The sequence below is a fragment of the Lactuca sativa genome, chromosome 8, assembly GCF_002870075.4.
Source record: "Lactuca sativa cultivar Salinas chromosome 8, Lsat_Salinas_v11, whole genome shotgun sequence".
Classification (NCBI taxonomy): domain Eukaryota; kingdom Viridiplantae; phylum Streptophyta; class Magnoliopsida; order Asterales; family Asteraceae; genus Lactuca; species Lactuca sativa.
In genome coordinates, this window is record NC_056630.2 from 34,606,370 (window position 1) to 34,620,869 (window position 14,500).

The 14,500-nt window shown below is 43.0% G+C and overlaps 1 protein-coding gene across 1 annotated transcript; it reads right to left on the reverse strand.

The window, feature by feature from the left end:
* Positions 1 to 12,985: 12,985 nt before the first annotated feature.
* LOC111878445 (F-box/kelch-repeat protein At3g06240) lies at positions 12,986 to 14,299 on the reverse strand. The gene has a single exon (XM_023874946.2). The coding sequence runs from the start codon at positions 14,297 to 14,299 to the stop codon at positions 12,986 to 12,988; it is 1,314 nt and encodes a 437-aa protein (XP_023730714.2).
* Between the last annotated feature and the right edge of the window lie 201 nt (positions 14,300 to 14,500).

Here is a 14,500-nt window from a genome sequence, read left to right on the forward strand (position 1 = left end):
GAGTACAAATCCCCAGGAGGATCTCATAGTGCGGAATACAAAGCGTGTATGTGATGTGCCGCTACCGCGCCAACTCCTTCCCTTTCGAAGAAGAGGTACCTGAAAGCAAAACTGAAAACTGTAAGCACGAAGCTTAGTGAGTTCCCCCATCATACCACATACCATACAATCACATATCATACATACTGCCGAGTAATTCTGGGGTGCCCAACCTACCCGGTATGGCCATTCTGGGGTGCCGACCTACCCGTGTCAAGCCGTTCTGGGGTGCTGACTACCCATCGGTCCTAACAACCAATCCTTGGGGACTATTTCACCCCTACTGCTACTATCACGTATATCATAACATAACATATTATCAGACATATCTGGGGTGTCCGATCTACCCTTCGGTCCTAACGACCGAACTTGGGGACTATTCCCCTCCTACTACCACTATGACATATAACATATCATGCCATCATATAGCATATCAGGTAGTAGCAAACCTAGATGATATCACAAAAACAATCATCTAACATACAACTCCTACTGGTGGGTCGGCATTGTGGCCGTAGACCCACCGCTACTGGAAGGTAACTCACCTCAAAGTAGTTGCTGATCTGCGTGGAAACTGACTGCCTTCTGCTGCTGCTGCCCCGGAAATCCTCCGGCTATAATTTCCACAAAACACTCAGTCAACTACTGCTAACCGACCTCAGGGTAAAATGACCATTTACCCCTAACCAAACCAATAGTCAAAGCCAAAGTCAACTTCCAGTTGACCCGACTCGCCGAGTTGGCTCGCCAACTCGTCGAGTCCCTATCCATTCGATTGACCATAATCCCGTCTCTACTCGTCGAGTTAGGCATTGACTCGACGAGTTTTCCTTCTAAACCGATGTCGAATAGTCCTTCATCCTACTCGCCGAGTTGTATGAACAACTAGTCGAGTTCATCTTCATCCTCAGAACATTCTATGCTGAGACTCGCCGGGTTGTATGAACAACTCGCCGAATCTGTTCTTGAGGCAAGAAGATTGCCTTGAACTCGCTGAGTCAGGGCATTGACTCGCCGAGTTCCTTCATGAGTGAGTCTGGCTTCCGACCCACTGAGTCACACCTCGTGACTCACTACTCCACCCAGCAAACACGAAAAGGGGGAAAACTCGGGGACTCGCGACTCGACTCGCCGAGTCCGATGAACGACTCGCCGAGTCTTTCACATGCAAATACTATATACTCGATTTTGCTTGAATCCAGCTCATGCCATACATAGATCTAGGTTCTTAGGGTTTGATTAACACGTAAAGTTTCCAACTTTACGTGTAAATAAACACCAATGAAGGTTTTAGGGCTCAAAATGCACTAAAAGAGTAGATCTAGGACTTTTCATGCAATATGGCTTCATAAAGGCAGTGATCTGAGCTCCTAGAGCTCAATCATGCCTAGATCTAAAGGTTAATCAGCTTATTACAGACCCTAAATCCTACCCAAGCTTGGAAATGGCTCAAGAAGGACTTTAATGGAGCTCTAAGGGACTATAAGCATGAAAACAGGGGGAAACTGAGTTATACCTCAAGGAAATCTCTGAAATAACACCAAGATGTCTGGCCTCCTTCCTCTCCTCTTGATCTACTCTCCTTTCTCTCTCAAAGTCTTCAAGAAATCACACCAAGCACTTCAATCTCACAAGGAACGATGTTAGAACGATATAGGGGCTCTGAGGGTGAAGGGGGCGAGCTTGGGGCGCATAAGGTTGGTTTAAATAGGGTGCAAACTCTTGGAATTAGGGTTTTACCAGACATCAGGGACTCACCGAGTCGCCAACTTAAACGTGTTCCATATCTCGTCTCTACTCGGCGAGTCGGGACTACAACTCGCCGAGTCCAAGGATAAAAATGCAAAATACTTAGATAAATTTTATATACCAGGAACCAGGTGCTACAATATGTGTGTTCTTTTATTTTTAAAATAATATAATATTTAATAAATTTTAGTTATTTATGAAAATGTGGTTTGTTGGTGGCAGTTTCTGCAGTTTGATGAGTCTAATCGGCGCTTGTCGGCGTAACTTTTCTGCCGACTCTGCGCAGTCTGAAGCCTGCTTTGAACCTGCTGGATTCTCTCGGTCGTCTTGAGCACCACCTCTGTGCTCCCCATTACCCTTTGGCCAACTTCACCCCAACATATCGGGGTCCTGCACCTCCGTCCGTACAACATCTCGAATGGGGGACGGTCAATACTCGCGTGGTAGCTGTTGTTGTACGAGAACTCAGCCAAGGGAAGATAGGTATCCCAGCTACCACCGAAGTCTAGCACGCATGCCCGCAACATATCCTCCAATGTCTGGATGGTATGCTCGCTCTGACGAGTGCCCAACTCATCATGAAACTTCTTCCAAAACCTGGAAGTGAACCGCACATCTTGGTCTGATATCACTGACACTGGCACCCCGTGCCGCACCAATATCTCCCTGATATAGATATCGGCCAACTTTTCGGCCGAGATACTCTCCTGGATCGGAATAAAATGGGCGCTCTTGGTTAATCGATCCACGATGACCAAAATCGAATCTACTCCTCGCGCAGTCCGGGAAAGCTTTGTGATAAAAATCCATCGTAATATCTTCCCATTTCCACAACGGGATATCCAACGGCTGCATCTTGCCGTGTGGTCTCTGATGCTCGACATTGACCTTCCTGCAGGTCAAACACCGCTCGACGTACCAAGCCACAACCCGCTTTATGCAGGGCCACCAATAGTCTAGACGAAGATCCCTATACATCTTCGTCGCCTCTGGATGAATAGAGAATTAGGATTTGTGCGCCTCCCTCATCAAGACCTGGCGCACGCCTCCATGATACGGTACCCACACCCTACGATGTAGTGTCAATAATCATCAACTATCATAATCGAAGGAGGTGACTTGACCCACTATTCGCTTGCTCTTCCGATGTTCCTCATTCATAGCCTCCTGTTGAGCTTTCCGAATCTGCCCTAACAGTGGAGTCACCACTGTTATCCTCATACACACATCCCTGATTGGTGCCGCCTTACGGCTGAGCGCATCGGCCACCACATTGGCCTTCCCCAGGTGATAAAGGATCTCGCAATCATAATCCTTCACCACGTCCAACCACCAACGCTGCCTCATGTTCAGATTCTGCTGATCCATGAGGTACCTCAAACTCTTGTGGTCCGTGTAAATGGTACATCGAACCCCGTAGAGGTAATGCCGCCAAATCTTGAGGGCGAAGACCACCGCCCCCAACTCTAAATCATGCGTCGGGTAGTTCGCCTCGTGAGGCTTCAGCTGCCTCGAGGCATAAGCAATGAAATGACCCCTCTGCATCAATACTGCGCCTAAGCCTGAGATAGACACATCACAGTATACCACAAAATCCTCTACGCCCTCGGGCAGGGCTAAGATTGGAGCCTCACACAATCTCCGCCTCAGAATCTCGAACGCTGCCTGCTGCTCAGGCCCCCATCGAAAGACCATAGCTTTCCTAGTCAACCGTGTCAGGGGTACGACTATCTTGGAGAAATCCTGAATGAATCTTCGATAGTAGCCTGCTAATCCTAGGAAACTCCGAATCTTCGATGGAGACTTCAGAACCTCCCATCTCATCACGGCCTCCACCTTGGCCGGGTCTACTGAAATCTCGTTCTAGTTGACGAGGTGCCCATGAAACTGCACCTCGCGCAACCAAAACTCACATTTAGAGAACTTGACGTACAAGCTCTCCCTCCCCAAGGTCTCCAAAACCTCTCTCAGATGCTCCTTGTGCTCCTCCTGCGTCTTGGAATAAACCAAGATGTCATCAATGAAAACTATCACAGACTGATCCCAACATCGGTCTACACACGCGGTTCATGAGGTCCATGAACACGGTAGGAGCATTGGTGAGCCCAAACGGCATCTCCACGAACTCATAATGGCCATAAAGCGTCCGAAACGCGGTCGTCTATACATCCTCCTCTCTGACCCTCATCTGATGATAACCTGAACGCAAATCGATCTTGGAGAACCAAGATGCTCCCTGTAACTAATCAAAGAGGTCATCAATCCTCGGGAGTGGGTAACGGTTCTTCACCGTTACCTTATTCAGCTCCCGGTAATCTATACACATCCGATGTGACCCGTCCTTCTTCTTCACAAACAGGATCAGGGCTCCCCAAGGTGAACTGCTCGGTCGAATAAATCCCTTTGTCTAGCAGCTCCTGCAGCTGCGTAGACAACTCCTGCATCTCGGGAGGAGCCAACCGATAGGGTGCCTTGGCTATCGGAGCCGCACCAGGAACTAGGTCGATCCTGAACTCTACCTGACGCCCCGGAGGTATTCCAGGAAGCTCCTCCGGGAACACATCAGTGTAGTCTCGCACCACTGGAACCTTGCTCACTATTGCCTTACCCGTCTCCCGGGTATCCATAACGTACGCGACATATCCCGCGCAACCCTACTGAAGGTAGCGCCTAGCTCTCGCTGCTGAACATACTGTGGGTCCTTGTTGTGGCCTCTCGCCGTGGATCACCAACTCTCCCCCACTTGGGGTCCTGATCCGTACTAGCTGTTGTGTGCAATCTATCACCACCCCATTAGGGCTCAACCAATCCATGCCTATAATCACCTTGTTCCCCCGCAATGGGATGGGAACCAAATCCACCAAATAGTGCTTCTCAAATAACCTTAGAACACAATCCCTGAATACTGCTGACGCTCGCACCGATCGATCATCGGCAATCTCTACCTCTAAAGGGCAATCCAACATGCCCGAAGACTCAGTAAACCTCTTGCTAAGCGCAAGGGAAACAAATTATCGGGTGGCACCCGAGTCAAACAACACCTGAACAAGGATACCGTTCACATGGAACGATCCTAACGCATATACACAGAGCAAATATCAATATCATAACATCATAAAAATAAAATAGAGGGAAGGAATCATACCCGTCACCACATCGGGTGCGGCGCGTGCCTCCTCAGTAGTCAGCTGAAACGCCTGGCTCCTCACCACTAGAGCCTTTGCCTTGCCCTGCCGGCCATCTGTAATCTGCATGGTAGCTGGAGTTGGCGCCTTAACCGGCGTTGATGCTGTCAACTGGGGGCAATTGGCCTTCTTGTGGCCCCTCTGGTTGAAGTGGAAACACAACAACTCAGACGTATGTATCACAGGTGCAGGGGCGGTACAATCCCTGCTGAAATGCCCCGTGTTGCCGGATTTATAGCAGCCCGACGATCCCAGCCTACATGCCCCCTCATGAGGCCTGCCGCATTTCTTGCAGCGGCTCGGTCCTGACTGGCCTTTCGGCCTACCATCTGGTCCCTTGGGCTTCTTCCCCGAAGCCCCTCTTGCTTGTCCCTCCCATGTCTTCCTCTTCCGGATATGCTCCAGATCTATCTCCCTCTCCCTCTCCCTGGCAATCATAGAGTCCAAGGTAGGGCAAGCTGAAAAACTGACATGCTCTCGAATATCAGGTCGGAGCATGTAATGGTAGTGGGTCCTCCTCATGTCCTCATCACCCGCATACTGGGGCACCAACAATGCCCTCTTCCGGAACTTGGCAGTGATCTCCGCCACAGTCTCTGTCGTCTGCCTCATATCCAAGAACTCTCTGGCCAGCTGCTGAAGCTCGACAGCCGGCGCAAACTCTACCCTGAACCTGGTCGCGAAGTCCGACCAGGTCATAGCCTCGACAGCCGAGGCTACCAACGAGTCACCCACCAATCCCTAGCTCGATCTCGTAAACACCCTGCTGCAAACCTCACCTTCGACCCCTCAGGGCAGAAGCTAATCATCTGTGCAGACTCAATGTCTGCAATCCATCGCCTGGCAGCTATGGGGTCCTTCGCCCCGTGAAAATCCGGCACACCACTGCCCCTGAAGTCCTTGAAGGACAGTGTGCGAGATCCCGACTGGCTAGATGCCATGTCGCTCCTGAATGCCCTGAGGCGCTCCTCCATCAACTCAACTATCCCTCCCTTGATCGACCCAAAGATAATGGGGGTCGACTCAAGGATGCCACTGGTGATCTCTGATGCGATGAACTCGCGTAGCCCCTCATCTACTGGCTCATAACCTGATCCCGAACCCGATTCCTCTCCTGAACTGCCAACTGCTGGCCTCGAGCGTAGTACCACCATTTTGAAATACATAAATAATAATCGTTAGCGATACTGATACCTCTGGAGGGATCACACCAACTACATGTTCCTTGGTCTTATCTTGGCCTTCCTCGGTTCGGGTACGGATCCTCTGCTTTCAATAGTACCGGCCCATACTACCTTCCACATCTATTCGTACCTTCTCCAAGGACTGCATTGACTCCACCAGGTCCCTTTCACTACCGCTGATCACTGTTATACTCATCCTAGGCTTGCCCTAGGGAAATCTCTAACTTCACCCTACCCGGTCCGGCCTATTTGTAATGCCAATTAGCCATTACCTGAATACCATCACATGTGGTGAGGCTTAGATAATCCTTCGAGTAACAGACTCAACTCTACAACGGTTAGACTCAGACAAGAGCTGCGCAATAGGGCCAAATCCAACACTCTAAAATTATTCAACCCTGATCACATGTGACGTGACGTATTCACCTAATGTCTAACTCCCATCACTCAGAGTCCCACGAAGCACAAAGCAAGCAACATTCAAACAAAAGGGAACAATCTCAAGCAAATCCGTCCTCATAAAGAGAAGCTGAACTAGCATACAATGCTAAACTCATATTATCAGGCATAACCTAAACAGGCTATCCTACTGCCGTCTACCCAATTCTAGCATACACTGAAGCACATAAAGCAAGCACATAAGGCATCACTCCTAGATCCTTAGTCATATTCTAGCATGCTGTTCTACTGAAATTGATAAACATAACATAAGCCTGTATGGGTACTTTGGGGAATACTTACTTGAGCTCGGCCGGTCGCGCACATCACACACTTCGTTCCTTCTTAAAATTCTTTACTTAGATTTTTAGAAAATATTTTCTTCTTTAAAATCTTTTAATCCCTCGATTTAAGTTCAGACACCCCCGAAGGTGTGTCCGAATCCCTCAAACCAGGGCTCTGATACCAACTTGTAACATCCCAAAATTACGAGCCAAAATTTTCATTTTTAAAACATATACTTAGCAAAACATTAGAATTAAAACATTCACCGATCATATCATTTCATAAAAGATGTCGCGTGTCTGGAAACCAGTTTATATAAACATAATAATGTCAGAGTACAAATCCCCAGGAAGATCTCATAGTGCGGAATACAAAACGTGTATATGATGTGCCGCTACCGCGCCAGCTCCTTCCCCTTCGAAGAAGAGGTACCTAAAACCAAAACTGAAAACTGTAAGCACGAAGTTTAGTGAGTTCCCCCATCATACCACATACCATACAATCACAAATCATACATACTGTTGGGCAATTCTGGGGTGCCCAACCTACCCGTTTCAAGCCGTTCTGGGGTGCTGACTACCCATCGGTCCTAACAACCGATCCTCGGGGACTATTTCACCCCTACTGCTACTATCACGTATATCATAACATAACATATTATCAGACATATCTGGGGTGTCCGATCTACCCTTCGGTCCTAACGACCGAACTTGGGGACTATTCCCCTCCTACTACCACTATCACATATAACATATCATGCCAGCATATAACATATTAGGTAGTAGCAAACCTAGATGATATCACAAAAACAATCATCTAACATACAACTCCTACTGGTGGGTCGGCATTGTGGCCGTAGACCCACCGCTACTGGAAGGTAACTCACCTCAAAGTAGTTGCTGATCTGCGTGGGAACTGACTGCCTTCTGCTGCTGCTGCCATGTAAATCCTCCGGCTATAATTCCCACAAAACACTCAGTCAACTACTGCTAACCGACCTCAGGGTAAAATGACCATTTACCCTTAACCAAACCAAGAGTCAAAGTCAAAGTCAACTTCCAGTTGACCCGACTCGCCGAGTTGGCTCGCCAACTCGTCGAGTCCCTATCCATTTGATTGACCATAATCCCGTCTCTACTCGTCGAGTTAGGCATTGACTCGACGAGTTTTCCTTCTAAACCGATGTCGAATAGTCCTTCATCCTACTCGCCGAATTGTATGAACAACTAGTCGAGTTCATCTTCATCCGAAGAACATTCTATGCTGAGACTCGCCGGGTTGTATGAACAACTCGCCGAGTCTGTTCTTGAGGCAAGAAGATTGCCTTGAACTCGCTGAGTCAGGGCATTGACTCGTCGAGTTCCTTCATGAGTGAGTCTGGCTTCCGACCCACTGAGTCACACCTTGTGACTCACTACTCCACCCAGCAAACACGAAAAGGGGGAAAACTCGGGGACTCGCGACTCGACTCGCCGAGTCTTTCACATACAAATACTATATACTCGATTTTGCTTGAATCCAGCTCATGCCATACATACATCTGGGTTCTTAGGGCTTGATTAACACGTAAAGTTTCCAACTTTACGTGTAAATAAACACCAATAAAGGTTTTAGGGCTCAAAATGCACTAAAAGAGTAGATCTAGGGCTTTTCATGCAATATGGCTTCATAAAGGCAGTGGATCCGAGCTCCTGGAGCTCAATCATGCCAAGATCTAAAGGTTAATCAGCTTATTACAAACCCTAAATCCTACCCAAGCTTGGAAATGGCTCAATAAGGACTTTAATGGAGCTCTAAGGGACTATAAGCATGAAAACAAGGGGAAACTGAGTTATACCTCAAGGAAATCTCTGAAATAACACCAAGATGTCTGGCCTCCTTCCTCTCCTCTTGATCTACTCTCCTTTCTCTCTCAAAGTCTTCAAGAAATCACACCAAGCACTTCAATCTCACAAGGAACGATGTTAGAACGATATAGGGGCTCTGAGGGTGAAGGGGGCGAGCTTGGGGCGCATAAGGTTGGTTTAAATAGGGTGCAAACCCTTGGAATTAGGGTTTTACCAGACAGCGGGGACTCGCCGAGTCCAGAATATGGACACGCCGAGTTGCCAACTTAAACGTGTTCCATATCCCGTCTCTACTCGGTGAGTCGGGCCTACAACTCGCCGAGTCCAAGGCTAAAAATGCAAAATATTTAGATAAATTTTCATACTAGGAAACAGGTGCTACGGTATGTGTGTTCTTTTATTTTTAAAATAATATAATATTTAATAAATTTTAGTTATTTATGGAAATGTGGTTGGTTGGTGGCAGTTTCTGGAGTTTGATGAGTCTAAAGTGTTGTTTATTTTTTCGAAGTGAAAATTCATAAAGTCTGTGGACCACCTCTGCAATCCTCTGTAGTAGAAGAGGTGGAACAAATGGTTGCAACCTATAATAAGAAGTATGTTTGTTTTTTAACATTTGCAGATTGCTGCAGTAAACTGAGACTTAAATAAACTAAATTTTTAAACTGAAAAATAGTTCTTAACAACGAAATTTTAATAATTATAATCTTAAAACATTGAAGAAACACTAAAAAGAACATCTAAAAAAAATATAAATTTTTTTAAAAGAAAACTTAAAAAATATAAAAGAAGCTAACAGTTTTATTATAAAAAATCTAATTTTAAAAAACATAAAAAAGGAAAAAAAAAATAAGAAAGTATTGCAAACTATGTCTACAAAATTCGTAAAAAATTACACACGTTAAAAAAATGCAACTGAAACTGAAAATATTATTAATTGAAACGGTAAAAAAATTACAAAAATCAAAGGGTTTTTTTTTAAATCAAGTTTAAAAATTTGTGGAAACTATAAAAAGAAATTTTATCAAATCCGTAAATAAAAGTTTAAAAAAATCAAAGTTTTAAAAAAAGTTTAAGAAAAAAATAAGTTATCCCAAAATTCCAAAAAAAAAAAAAACACTTGAAAAAAATGAAAGTTAAAGAGGTTTGAAGAGGCAAATCAAGTGTTGTGTCACGCAACACACGTGCATAGGTTTTGGTGTTTGAAGCCTTCCAAAAGTGTTGTGTCACGCAACACACGCGCAGAGGTTTTGGTGTCTGAAGCCTTCCAAAAAACAAACTGCTGTGAGAGGGAAAGTGTTGCACGTGTGCTGCGTCGAGCAGCAAAAAGTGGTTTGAAGAGTTTTTTAAAAAAAAAAAACAAACAGCACCTAAAACAACAGTTGTTACTTCAAGAGAGGAAACAATTGGCACCAAGAAAGTGGAATGAGATGTGAAAGAAGAGTTTATAGTTGTTTGTAGGGCTGAACATGGGTCGGTTTGGGTCAGTTTTGACCCAAAACCGAACTCAAAACCGATGGTATCAGTTTTCAAATATTTAAAACCGAACCCTAAACCCAAACCGATGGGTTCGGTTTCCCAGTTTTTTGGTTTTTCAAACTTGGTTTCGGTTTTAAACCCAAAACCCATTGGAAATTTCACTTGGTGGCATTTTGTAGTTTGTACTGCTTTATATAAGAGGTGAATAGGAAGAATGTAAAATGTTTCATTCTTCTGTCGATGTGGGATAGTTTCAATTTAAGAAATAGAAGAAACAAAGGGAAATGATAATGGTAATCAAAATAAAAGGTCCACACATTGAGAGTAAGACTCAAACCTTGGTCTTTTGCCTTACATGTCCATCGCCTTAACCAACACAACAGCTATATGTTTGTGTTTAGAAGTCAAGGAAAAGATATATATACGTAATAAATCGCAGAATACATATATTTTATAATGTTCAGTTCGGTTCGGTTTCTCTCGGTTTTGCACATTCCTAACACCTAAACTGAACCGAATTTTTCGGTTTCTAAATAATACAAACCCAAACCGTCGGTTTATGCTTCGGTTTCGGTTTCATCGGTTTTTCGGTTTCCGGGTTCGGTTTTGCTCACACGTAGTTGTTTGGGTAAATTACACGAACGGTCCCTGTGGTTTAGGGTGATATGCACGTTTGGTTTCTAAGACATTTTTTTAACTCGGAATGTCCCTCAAACGTATTTTTGTTACGTGTTTAGTCCCTATCAAACACAAAATGACTATTTTACCCTTAATTTTTTATTTTTATTTTTGATTATTTATTTATCATTTTTAATTAAAAAAAAAAGAAACAAAGATCCTCCCCCACCAATCCCCGTTTTATCCCCATCCACCATCTCGTTTAGTTCTCACATTCCCAGAACTCATCACTTCTCCGATGACCGTTGATACTTTCCGGCGAGCGCCCCGCCCCACCAACGACCATGTAAGGCTTCTTCCTCTCTTCATCTCTTTTCTCTTCTCCGTTCGATTTAGAGAAAGGGGTGGTAACAGGAAATTGTGGTGGCTACAAGATGAAAACACGAAGAAGGAATAAAAGAAAAGGGTAGATTGATTGACACCTACAACAACACATCAACATTGGAGCACAACAATCTTTGCAAAAAATCGTGAATTGGAGCAGGACCACCGTCGATGATGTGAATCTGAGCCACCACACCACCATCATTGCATTCCCCTAATTATTCAAACACTATTCAGAAATCGATGTGATCCAGAAACCTTTGTCCATTTCAGAAACACCGTTTTGATTTCTTCGCAGAAGATCAACTTAGGATGACTGGATTTTCATTTCGATTTCTTCACCTGATGTTTCTGAAGTTAATTTGAGGTTCACTGGAAGTAAATCTTCACCTGATTTCTTCACCTAATGTTTCTAGTTTTCTAATCACGAATTCATTTAGGCATAAACATCTGGATTTGATTTTCGGTAGGGGATTCACATGTAGGTTTAGAATCTGGGTTTGTTTGTCTTTAAGTTTCTTAAGGTTTTGAATATGAGGTTTGATTTCAGATGTGTTTTTGATGTTTTATTTCACATGTGGTTTTGATTTCAGCTATGAGGTTTGAGGTTTGATTTCAAAATTTTCATATATGCATTTTGGTTTTAGGTTTAAGGTTTAATTTCAACTTTGAATATGATTTGGAGGCGGTGAGTGGTGGTGGTTGACGGCGGTGATTCATGGTGGTTGTTGAACAGTTATGATTTTGGTGTGGTGGCTAGATCTTTGAACAAATAACGTGTGGGTAGGATGTTGGGTTTAATTAGTGGTGACGATTGTTTTTTTTTTTAAATTTAAAAATAATAAATAAATAAGAGAAAATCAAATATATATATATATATATATATATATATATATATATATATATATATATATATATATATATATATATTAAGGGCAATATAGTCTTTTCATGTCTGATAGGGACTACTAGTTGAAAAAAAAAGTTTTAGGGACCAAACACGCAAATTACCCTAAACCACAGGGACCATTCTTATAATTTACCCTATTTGTTTTGGATTACTAGTTGAAGGTGAAGTTTTGCTTTTAACTGATGGAATTTTCGTAGACAGTTACTAGATATATTGCTCATCAATTAATTATCATCATTTCAAAGAAGTTTTTTGAGTTTTCAGGCATTTACTTTGTTAGCATGATCAATTTTTTTATTGAGTTTTCAGGCAATTATAGTAGTTTGCAAATTGACATGGATGATTTTGGATTAAAACTGCAAAGTAGATATGGTAAACAAAAGAAAACAGCTTAAAGCATCATTAGTAATCAAGCACTTGTAATGAATGCTTTTATTCTAACAAACATGTAAATAACGAAACAAGGTTATGAAGAACATATGTAAAAAAATACAAAATCTTGTGGTAGGTTGACACTTTTGAGGTCTATGTGAAAGAATACAAATTGTTTTGGCAGCTCGGCAGTATTTGAGGTCTATGTGAATGTGATTTGTATGGTTATCGTATTCATGAATACAAAAATTTCGGTTTCTTAGAAGAAGTGGTTTTGATATATGCGATTCAAATTTCTTTTTCTCAAATCATCCAATGCACCAATTTCACAAAAAAACATAAAGATAAGAGAATATACATATAATGAACAGAACAAAAGAAGGTAAAGCTTACAGGATAAAAAGCAAACTGAACAACGATACTTGACATAAAGATCTGGTGTCTTTGACTCTTGTCCACCTTTTCACCATTCATCATCCCCACTGATGCCCAGTTTCAAATAGGCAATCGAGAGATGTTGCAAGAGCTGATGTCACACTCAGAAGGTGCTACCCAAACAAGACTGTCAACATAATTAACAACTTTAACCACACAACATGCTCTATCGATTGTCTTGAAGATTTTAACCATGGCTTCAATTGGATCATACAAAGCTAGGCGACCATTGTAAGCTACAAAAAGAAACTCATTATGTAATGTGAATCCATATGGAAATATATCACTACTAAACTGAGAAAAAGCATGATGTTTGACCCATGATTCAGCCATCCCATTCCCATACTCATCCATCTCCCACACCTCACATTCAAGTACTCCTCCACCTCTTGACATCACACAAAGCTTTCCACCTAAAACTCCTAAAACATTATGTCGATAAGATAGGGTGGAACTGGAATCTAAAGTAAAATCCGGAAGAGATATCTCACTGAATGACTCATCATCCAAATTAAACGCCACTATTATTTGTTGCTTCCCAATCTCATCAATACAACAAAGCCAATGAAGATGGCCATCATGTCCATCTACACAAACATCATCTGTTATTGAAATCCCAGTGATTTGAGATGGAAACCTTTGAGTGGTTACCTTCCATGAACCCTTTCTCATGCTATAGACCTCGACTTGTAGCCACTCTTTAACCGAAATTAAAGAAATACCAAGAAATGCTACCAAAATTAGGTCGATCCTTTCTGTTTCGAGAAGAGCTTCAAGCTTAACAATTTTGTAGTCATCAGTTTTGGGATCAAACCCAAATCGGAAAAGAGTTTCCTTCTGATCATAACCATGAGACGACATAGAATATGGTGGAATAGCTAAAACAGCGGAGAGAGATGGGTTCCAAATATGAAGGCCAGAACCACTGTATGATCTGCAATTCAAGCATAGTAAGCCATTAACAGATCCAATAACACTGGCGCCTTCAAAATTAAGATTAACAGGGAGTTTGATGAAATTAGTGAGTTCCACATGGGGAGATGGAGAAGGGTGTGTTGTGATGGGTTCAGAGCCAAAATCACATGCCTTGCGGAATAACATGAGAATTTTATCGTTGTTGTTATGGGTAGAACGATGGAGGTGGGAGTTTATGAAGGAGGATCGAGATAAGAGAGCATTCCAAGATTTAGAGACACACCTCATTTGAGCAAGCTGTTTTGCGAATAACCTGATAAATATGTTCGATAAAACATCGCCAGAGAGTTTCTCCATAGTTGTCGTGTGTTGTCGTGGAGCCATTTTCTGATTTTCACTTAAGTTCATTGAACTTATAGATGGCCTAGCGGATGCACTTTGGAGATGGGGGGAATTCATCGTTAAAGCAGGAAATCAAAGGTCACAACATTTAATCCTAATCTTATGCAATTACATTAAATGCAGTTATCATATCAATTTACAGATTTCAGATTCCCCATATTAAACATGGCTAAGCTTTTATTATTCTAGTTGTATTTCAACCAATCCCACCATTCTCTCCTCTAACTTTTATTTGCAAACCTTTTTTTAGTTTCATAT